General features: G+C 43.3%; 1 protein-coding gene across 4 annotated transcripts in view; it reads left to right on the plus strand.

The window, feature by feature from the left end:
- Nucleotides 1-9927, plus strand: part of NCOA6 (nuclear receptor coactivator 6) — a 107687-nt gene extending 97760 nt beyond the window's left edge. For all 4 annotated transcript variants that reach the window (XM_019513073.1, XM_019513069.1, XM_019513070.1 and 1 more), the window contains one exon: nt 9322-9927. In XM_019513073.1, the coding sequence (XP_019368618.1) occupies nt 9322-9368 (47 nt within the window). In that variant the 3' untranslated portion in view covers nt 9369-9927. The remainder of the gene's footprint in view (nt 1-9321) is intronic.
- Nucleotides 9928-10483: the final 556 nt, after the last annotated feature.

Consider the following 10483-nt stretch of genomic DNA (forward strand, 5'->3'; position numbering starts at 1 on the left):
AGACATTTCATTTTTCCCAAAATTTCTTACCCCCTCCCCCCCACCCCCCAAAAAAACAAAAAACAACCAAAAAACCCCAAACCTGTTTTTCCATGCCCTCAAAATTTTTGGAAATTTTACATTTCTAGTACAGCCTGGTGTTAAGAAGTTTGCATAATGTTGTATCTGCAGTAAATCCTGTTGTATGCAATGTTTTCACTGTTGAAGTTGTGGAACTTGTTTTCTGCAATATTTTAATATAGCATTCAAAAGAGAATTGTCTTAGTGAAAAGAAAATAATCTCTCGGCAGTCATGGGCAGGCATTGAAAGGACTGTGCCCAAGTCGGTAACATTTTCCAGAAGTGTGAAAGACATGAAACAAACATTTGCATCCTTTCGATGGCATGGTCAGCTAAAGCCAACAGCTCTTATTTTGCTGCTCAAGCATGGTTAGAATGCTGTCGGGATGACAGTTGTTGAGGAGAAGGCTTCTGTGCGCTAGTGCACAATTCTCAGCTGTTCTGTCCAGGAACATATGTGAAATCCTAAAGTTACACATGTTAACCCATGGTATTTGCAGTTGCTGATGTGCCTTATTTCTGTGAGGTTTATAGTCTGCAACAAAGTATGCACACAGCACTTGCGTGGCCTGAATATGTTTGCTAGAAGAGTGCGAGAGTATACAATGTTGTTCTGAATTCTGAAGCTAACTGTGTTAGGAATTCCCAATTTATTGTGTATAAGGGTTCCTCATCTCAGTAAATTATTCGTGGGTAAAATTTTGTGTAATAGTTATGTAATACAGTAGAGAACATCAAAAGGAAACATTCAGCCAGTATTTTGAGGGTAGGATATAAAATAAAAAAGCATTAACAGAGATTTATATTAAAAAGGAATTGATCAAGTTAAATCCAGCAACCATGTCCACACTGCAAATACTAAAAATGTAAACCATTTTACTCTCAAGCTTTGAGGTGTTTCAGCAAACCAGCTCTAGTTTATATATAGTACTGTAATTAGTTTCTAAAAGTTTATGAAGGGACATGAATGTTCTGTGGCTGCTGAATTTAATGTAAAGTTCAACTCTTGTGACAAAATTGTGCTCCAGAATTTCAGCTCATATTGTGAAAATAAAATTTTTCATGCTTGTGAAGAGAAGTTTGAAAATGTGAACAGCATGTAATATGTTGGTAATATCCTCTTGAGTTTGAGGCAGCTTGAGATAATAGCTCTGGAAGGTGTGACCTGCCACAGTTGCCATAATGGAGTAGCTTGGGAACCTAAAGATGACAACCTGTGGCATATTGAAAATGTGGGAACAGCATAAAACCCTCTAAATAATATAGGTATGTTGTACTGATTATATTATTCATTGTCCATTTAATTAAATAAACTTATTTTTTTAAACACTTGAAACTGCCACAGAATCTAGAGATAGAATAGAGGTCTGTCTAGCTTGCCACGGAATATGCTGAGCCTTAATTGCCAGATGATTGCCAAGTTCAGGACTGCAGGCAAAATAAAACAAGATTGTATCCCCAGAAGAGAAAAAGAATATGAATGTAACAGCTGTGGGGGAAGCTAATAAATTTGAAAATTTGTTATTTGTGCAGACTCCCATCTGTTTCACCTTTTTTTAAACTGTAAACGATAACTAAAAATAGTTACTTTAAGTGAACCTGGTAGGAACGTATCGCCTTCTTCATAGAAAAGTTATATGTGATTTGTAAGCTAAAAAGCTAATAGGCTGGCGTGAAACAAAGTGGCCAGAGGTGGTAGGAGAGGTAAGACAAACATAGCATGCAAAGCTAAAGGCACACAATAATAAGGAAAAATGTTTTTTGGTAAACAAATGTTGATAGGTGCTAAGAAGTGGCCTTTCAGAAAGGGTTTGAATGAGGTCAGAGTAGTAGCTTTGCCAGCTTGTTTGTGGAATGTCCTATGAAATAGCAAGGAGGAAGCGCCCAGACAGTTTTAAGAAAAATGTATAACCTGAGCCTTGTTTTTAAATAATAAATAACTTGGTGTTACATACCTGCCACATTTCACTTTGTTAGTCTCTATAGTGGTAACTAGTAGAATATCAATCGCATCCAATGTACACTGGAGAATATTATTGTTACATGCAAGTGACTTTAAACATCTACATGGCACTGGAAGTTTGCTTATTTGTTCTACAGAACACCAAACCCTCTGTAATAGAGATGGATCAATTGTTACTGTTAGTATGTTTATGTAACAAAGTGCCCTATTTACTTTAATACAAGATGAGGGAAGCCCCTCATTAAATACATTGTCTGTCATTAAATTGCTGCCAGAAGCAGTATGTGCTCAGCAATGGAAACCAATTATGAAGTTGATTAAATGCAGCCAACACTGAGCATGACTATACAGTACCTGACCCATTTAGTCACTGGGCATGACTATACAGTACCCTGGCGAGCCATACAAGGAAAGGCTGAGGGACCTGGGACTCTTTAGCCTGAAAGAGAGAAGGCTGAGAGGGGACCTGAGAGCAGCTGACTGCTACATCAGGGGCGTACATCACGGGCTCAGTGAACAACTGTTCACCAGGACACCCTTGGGGAAAACCAGGAGTAATGGCTACAAACTCCTAGAAGACTGTTTCAGGCTCAACATTAGAAAAAACTTCTTTACAACCAGGGTGTCCAGACTGTGGAATAAGCTCCCTCCAGGGGTGGTGCAGTTGCCTACCCTGGAAATCTTCAAGAGGAGACTGGACAGTCACCTTGGTGGGGTCAACTGGTAGTTACCAGCCCCTGGACTTCTTAAATAGGTCTGGTATACTCCCCACTTCCTCAAAGTTGCAGCTATGTAAAATTGGCAAATACTTGGTTATAGTCCATATCCCCACCAAGAAGAGCCCAGAGCAGCCCCCAGCTCCAGCCCACGGTAGCAGCCCATGCAGATGTGGGGGCACATGCTGCCCCCCCATGTCCTCCCAGGGTGCGTGCAGCAGCAGAATCCACCCCTCCTCCCCCGCACCCCCAAATGAGCCACTTGCAGCTATGTCCTATGCCCTACCCCGGCTAAGCAGTGCCTGCCCCTGCCCCACTTCCTCCCTCACTGTGGGGGCCTCAATCTGCCCCCTGTCATGCCCCTTCCTTCCCCGCACCCCTTTCCCCACACCAAACTTACTAGCCCAACACTGGTTTCCAAGCCACCAGGCTGCACTTCTGGTCCTATTCATGCTGAAGCTGTGCACATGCACAAGGCATTTATCAGCCACATTATTGGCCACATCAAGCAAAAAAAGTTGATTGCCGATACTGTCAATTTTCCCTGTATCGGTGCTGATCTGATATGGGACTGATGCATCAGTGCACCTCTAGCCCCATCCCTTCACATCCGTAGCACACTGTGAGGGGGGCAGTGGTGGACATGTGCCCCACCTTTCTGCATTTGCTGCACTGTTTTGTTTGCCTGTGGGACATTATAAAACCGTGGTGTGTCCCAATCTGGATCACTGGGAGGTGCAGCACCCAACCTGGGCTCCACTCATCTGCCTGTAACACTACTCATGCCTTCCAAGACTCTGTCCAAATACCATATTTGCCTCTTACTTTCTCTGCCAACATTACCCTTTGGACATGCTTATCCATCCATCTCACTTTCTTGTACCTCTAATAAATCCATGTACATTTGAACTATAATAATTTATTCTCTTGAGTTTTGTCCTGTTGTGACTTTATCCCTCTTAATTCCTCCTTCCACATTCCTCTGCCCAAAAGTGTATTTCTTCCAAAAGTACTTACACCCTTCTCCATCCCAGTAAGTCAATTCCCAAGTCTTTCTGTTCGAGACAGCAAACAGGCTGGTGAGATACTCCACCTGCACCTCCAAAATCTTGAACAGCACCTTTTCCAGGAAACCATAATTGTGTATCATTGGTCCTGGGGGTGGTTTTGTTCAATATCTTCATCAGTAACCTGGAAGATGGCATAAAGAGCACCCTCAGCAAGTTTGCAAATGACACCAAGCTGGGAGGAGTAGTAGATACACTGGAGGGTAGGGCTGGGATTCAGTGTGACCTAGACCAGTTGGAGAACTGCAGCAAGGGAAGTTTAGGTTAGATATTGGGAAGAATTTTTTCACTAGGAGAGCAGTAAAGCACTGGAACTGGTTACCCAGAGAGGTTGTTGACTCTGCATCCTTGGACGTTTTTAAGACCCAACCAGACGAACCTTTGGCTGGAATGATCTAGTTGGGGATGGTTCTGCTTTGAGCAGGGGGTTGGACTAGATGACCACCTGAGATCCCTTCCAACCCTAATTTTCTATGATTCTAATTGTCTGTCTCCCATCACCAGTTAAAGTTGCTTTCATCCACAGCCTCTGCTCTTCTTTAGCTTCTCTCAGTGCCTCTTCCATATTTTCCTGCTGTACCACTCTGGGTGGGCCAGCCTGCCATCATGCTCCTGCCATCCTCTGCTACTTGCCCAAAGTACCTTCTCCTGCTGCTTCTGCTCTGTCTCCCACTCTCCTCTGCTCCTGTCTGACTTCTGGCATCATCATTCATTATTGCTGCCTCCACCACTGCTCCCACTGTCATCTTTTTTCTTCCTTTCATTTTCACCTTCGTCCACTTTCCGTCTGCTTCCAGATCTTCATTTCTGTTCTTTAGCTCTTTTTCTACCTCATACTTACTTGCTATTACTGCTGTTGTTTTTAGTTTCAGGTCTCTCCTTCACTCCTTTACTCTCTGCTCTGCTGATCACTTTCTCTGGCTTTGAGGCGTAGAAAAGACTTTCGGTGCTGATGGGAACCTACCACAAGCATAGGTTAGTGCAGGGGTGAGCAAAGTACAGCCTGCAGGCTGGGTCTGGCCTGCCAGGCAACTCCATCCAGTCTGCAGGTGCCCACCAATTAATTGTAGCCCACCCAGCCTGTGTGCCTTGTTCCAATCCTGGTGTGCAAGAAGGGCTCAGCCCAGCCAGCACACAGCTTCCGGGTGGGGCTGCTGCTGCCACTGCTGCAGCCCCCAGGGGACCTGCTCAGCTCCCCCAGCCTCCAGCAGCTCCACCTTGTCTCCCTGCTGCTGTGCCCCCTCCCCCCCACACACACATGCCCATGACACAGTTCCCACTGTCAGCGGTGGCAGCAGCAGGTGGGGGCCCTTGGGGCACTGCCGCCTGGCTGCGCATAGCTCTATTGTGTGGCATTCCCCACCACGCATGTGCAGCTCCTGGCACTTGCATGCCACTGGGAGAAGCCCTGCACACTGGAGTCGGGTGCTGCCATGGAAGCAGGGGGTGGGGCTCCCCGCCACTTCTGGAAGAGCCCTGGCAGCTGCACATGGCAGGGAAGGCAAGTGGCTCCATTGCACAGGGCTTTCCCTGGTCACGTGAGTGCTGGGAGTTGGTACATACATAGTGGGGGGCACTGCACAATAGAGGTGGGACAGCCTGTTTGTGCTCCTTGCCACCATCTCCAGCGCTGGCTGGAGCTGCGTGCTGCTGGGCAGCAGCGCCCTGAGGGCCCCCACCTGCTGCTACTGCTGTTGCCATCAGCAGCAGGAGCTGTGTGCTTTAGAGAGTATGGAGCATTCCCCACATCCTCCTTCAGACCCACACCTTGCCCCCACAACCCCTTCACATATATACACATACCCAGCAACATACCCTATGCCCCGCTCGCACACAGCCATATCCCCTCACAAACCCTACACCCATACCCCACCATAGACACACACGGCCCAGCCACACCACACATGACACCCCACACACTCCCCCCACACACAATACAAGTGTAAGACTTTATTTCTTACTTATTATGCAAGCACCTCTCTGTATATACTGTGCAAACACAAGCCATAACAAAAACAATTTGTAATAAAATTAAAATATGTTGTAGTAAACGTTTGACTTTTAGTGTTATGATTTTTTTTTTCTGGTTCAGATGACAAGCTCCCTCCTCTTAAAAGGAGTACTTCTGGGGGCAAGGGGAGGGGTTCCAGTGGCAAAGGTTAGGGGTTAGGGGTGGGGCTTCCAGTCTCAAGATGGCAACCAAGGGGCGGGACTACCCTTGCAGCCTTTGACAGCTTACCTCCACTCATTTAGTGTCCCTCCAGCCAAAATAATTGCCCACCCCTGGATTACCTATCTGAAGGTAGATATATGGTAGTGCTGATTTAGTGCAGCTTCCCTCAGCACCTAGGCTACTTGCAGACATGGAGAAAAAAACCCCAAAAAACATGCGTTACGTGAAACTCAGTGCGCTCCTATGCTGAGCCCAGCACATGCCTAGAAGAGGCAGTGCATTAGTTTGACCCGTTTCTGCAGCATCTGTATAGATTGGGCACTTTAGTGGGGCTTTTTTGGGTGCTTTTATCTAGTAGTTGATTGAATTAGCTTTAGATAAAAGCACCAAAAAGCCCTACCGTAGTGTCCAATCTATACAGACTTTTTTTTAATTTAAATTCATATAAGGCCAAATTAGCCAAAACTATTCCAAATCTAAGAGTCCAGGACCATAAGTGGCCCTACTACCAGGGAACATCCTCCACCCACACCTGGGGCTTCAGATGTTTCCAAAACCTTTGGTGGGCATCCTCCTTGCAGGCTCAAGCCCAGAGGCTTGGGGTTCAGATGCCTCCAAGTTTTGCTTGCCCTTAGCCATAAGGCCCTTGGAGCAAGCAAGGGAGGAGACTCCCATTTCCATAAACTGGGTTTAAAGCCACCACACCTTGGTGGGTACTGAACTGCCAAAAGAGCAGTTTTCCTGCAGTGTGGTTCAGGAAAACTGCCTTCTTGGACACAGAGATGTGATATTTCCCCTGCCAGGTTAAGAAGCCACTGTGCTTGATCTGAGCCTTCAAGATAGACACTGCAGAGCTGGGTCACCAGTGCTGTTGCTTACAATAAAGCAGTTTTTTGTGGCAGGTTTCATGCCTGCAAGCAGCTCAATTTTTTTTTCCCCAAGTCATGGTGAGCCACTACATCTGGAGCGGGCTTCCAAGGGAGGTGGTGCTCTCCCCTACTGTGGGGATCTTCAAGAGGAGACTGGACAAGCACCTGGCTGGCGTCACATGACCCCAGCACTTTTTCTTGGTACTGGCAGGGTTTCAGACTTGATGATCCTTTGAGATCCCTTCTGACCCTAGCATTTATGAATCTACATTGTATACATTTTGACTTCCTCTTCACTACCACAGCTGACCTGCACCTTTCTTTCCCATTGTCAATGATTCCTGTTTCTCTACCAGTCTTAAATGGCTGGCAAACATCTCCACATGGACCCTAAGCAGTTCACCCAGAATCCCTGTCACCCCCTCTCTCAGTCTGGCACATACAATTAGTGTGTCCCCACCTTCCATGAGATGTAGCCAGACCAGGTTTCCCTGTGCCTCATCTGCATATACATTTTTGAAGCATCCCAGGATTCATGACAAGTACTCTTGGTTCCAGTCATATGGGGTGGGGTGGTGCGGGGGGGGGGGAGGTACTTAATACACAGTTCCTTTGTGGAAGGTATCTGGAATACACTATGTGCTGAGCTCTTGGGTCACCGTGGCTTGAAATGCTGTTGATTCTGGTGGGACCCAGCCCAATGAGCTGTAATGGTAAATCATGAGCCTTTTGGCTTTGGACAGATACCACACGCAGCTTGTATTTTATATATAAAGAGGAACTTAAAGGTCTGCACAAAAGTGTGTTTATGGAATATCTGTGCTAAAACTTTCAGCAGTTTCAAAAAAGGTAAAATGCTAGAAAAAAGACTTAATTCTGGATGAATTAAGTCTATGGGTATTATATACAAATTATTTCAAGGTCACTTTTTTCAAATTTGATACTCATTTTCATGTGCTCAGGTAGACCAGGGTCTGATGGTAAGGAGAAGGGGAAGGAGCTGCAGTGGGAAGAAGTTGGGAGTGCAGAGGGCAAAAGGGCTACTTGACCCCACAGGTTTATTTTTCCCTGCTGTAACAGTGAGAGGGGGGCAGATTCAACACAAACCTCCAATAATTAGATTTTATACCTGGAAAATTATAAATGTATGAAGTTTCCTTATATAGAATCTAATTGTTGCGGCATCATGTTATGATCAAGGTCATCTTATGTTCTGTTAAATATGGGATATACATACAGCATCACTGCTTGGAGCTAAACTTGGTCCTGGCTGTATTTCGATAATCAAAGAATTCCGATCCATGTAAGTCATGCCTTTTAGTGGAGTACACTTATGAGCCGTAATTCTGAATTGATATTCTCTGCTTTTGAGTATATTTCTAGCGAGACATGTTCCATCATTCATTGTTGTAGTGAGCACATGAAGTTTTGAATTTTTTAAAAATCACATTGATATTAACGCAACAATTTTAATAGACACAGAAATGCACCATTGAGTTTTCTTACTTTGTTCATCAAAATACTAATTTGCAGCAATTCCTCCCCTTGGGTTTTAAAATGCTTTATAGGAGGAGTTTTCAGAAAATATTGTAAAGAACCGAAGAATCATCAGTGTTTGCAAACATTGTTTGGTTGAAATCTAAGGATGCAAATTTTCTTAGTCTTTCCTCAACATTTCTTTCTTTTTGCTTTAAAATGGAAACATTGCCTTAAGTGCACTGAAGTGTCATCTGCTTTTACTCTAACTTCTGTAAGTACTTCTGGTTCCTTTTACTGAAGTGCCATAGCACCTTTAACTTATTCTGCAGCTGTTTCTCAGTGTATTATAACAGATAGCCCTATGCTTCCTGCAGCATTTGTAGAATGATAAGGCTCATTATTTAATGGCAAAATCACATTTTATGCATAGTTCTTATATTGGGACTCAGCGTCTGAGTTGGTACTAGTATATCCTGTATTTAAATGGCACGTTCCAAAGATGTTTGCTGTAGAGTTTTCTACAGCTCACCTCTCTTTAGTAGTAAGCACTGTAATTGAATTGACATTGTGCAATTTGGTTCTTTACGTTATTTAACATTTCATGGGAGTGGGTTTTTTGTGGCATTGTTCTGTGAGATGGCAGAAGTGGAATAAAAACTAACATAGTTATATAGCACCTTTTTTAGCTAAGGCTTTGAGTGTTTTACAGATACCCTGTGACGTGGTGGGGTTCATCTCAGAAGTTATTGGAAGTTTTACAACATGATTTATCTAGTTTTACGGTATTGTCCTAAATGCCTCCATTTGAATTGGGAACTTGTGTTAAGTGGACTAGTTGTGTTAAGTGCTGTAAAAACTCAAAGGATCTCTCATCTGTGAAACTCAGTCTAAGAATTTCTCAACCCTGGTATATGTTAGAAAAGGCAATGTGTTTGCCTTTCTTCTATGGCTTACCAACTTAGCATCCACGCTTTTTCTTCTTCTTTAATTTCAGAAACGAGTGCCAGTGCAATGCAGTCAAAAAGAAGAAAATCCAAGTAAATTACTGCATGGAAACATGAGACTTGTAAATGAGTGTGAATTTTACCAATAGCAATTTTGAGCTGTGATTTTATTTTATTTTTTAATCTGTACAGTAAGTAATTTTAATATTATACTGTTCCCAGTAAATGCAAGGTGTTTGTCTAAAAACAAACATCTGGTTATAAAAAATGGGGTCATTGTAAAATCCTTTGGTTCTGCAAATTAAGTCCAGGATTAGCACACTAGATTGATATGTTGTAAGGAATGGTGGGGGGTGGGGGGTGGAAATCAATTGTAAATTTATTTCTAAGTTTCCAGTTTTCATAAATGACTTAGATTACAGGGTTGTCATTTTTAGGTATTAAAACGATGTATTGTGCTGTTGTTTTAAGTACTGTATGTGAATAGCAGTGAGAGGGTTATAAATAAACCCAATCTTGTTTGGAAATGTAAATAATTTTATTATATAGTAGATCTGATGTATTTGTTGTAGAAATGGACCAGTGAAACAAAAGTAAATTTAAGGGTTTGTATAATGTGGAATCCCTAATGCTCTAAATAAATGTTATTGTCCTACGACTTGGGCTGTATTATTATTAGCAGTACAAGCATCATACTGTGTACAGGGTGATTGAATGGATTATTTGAAGCTCTAGACCTACAAGCTCCTTATATGGAGCTTTAAAAAGGAATTTGTTTAACCACAGAATAAATTAACTAATGCAGCTCTTCCTCCAAAATAAAATATTCTGCTTCTGTCACTCTAGCATTCGATATTTGTGGGGGAGCCCCAGAAGAAAGCTTTCCCCACATGGAAGTGTTCATCAAGAGGAAAATGCTGTGCTAAATGGTTTGGAGGATTTCTGAAATCTGGTTGTTTGAAAGGTTTATCTGAATAAACATGCACTCAGTGCTGACTTGCCCATGTGTACAAGAGAAACTAGGCGAGTACTTTTGTTGTGGGAAGACTCCCGTGGTAAGACATTGAGAAACAAGTCTTCCTAAAATAGTTCATATTGGCAAAACTTAAACTTTGTAAAACAAAGTGGCAAGGGGAATGCTTTTTTGTACAGAAAATATCAAGTGCTAGTTGGTCAGGACTTGTACCAGAAAGCTGAGCCTTCTGCACCTGG

This window comes from Gavialis gangeticus, unplaced genomic scaffold, assembly GCF_001723915.1.
Source record: "Gavialis gangeticus isolate Ggan-Ray unplaced genomic scaffold, GavGan_comp1, whole genome shotgun sequence".
NCBI lineage: Eukaryota > Metazoa > Chordata > Crocodylia > Gavialidae > Gavialis > Gavialis gangeticus.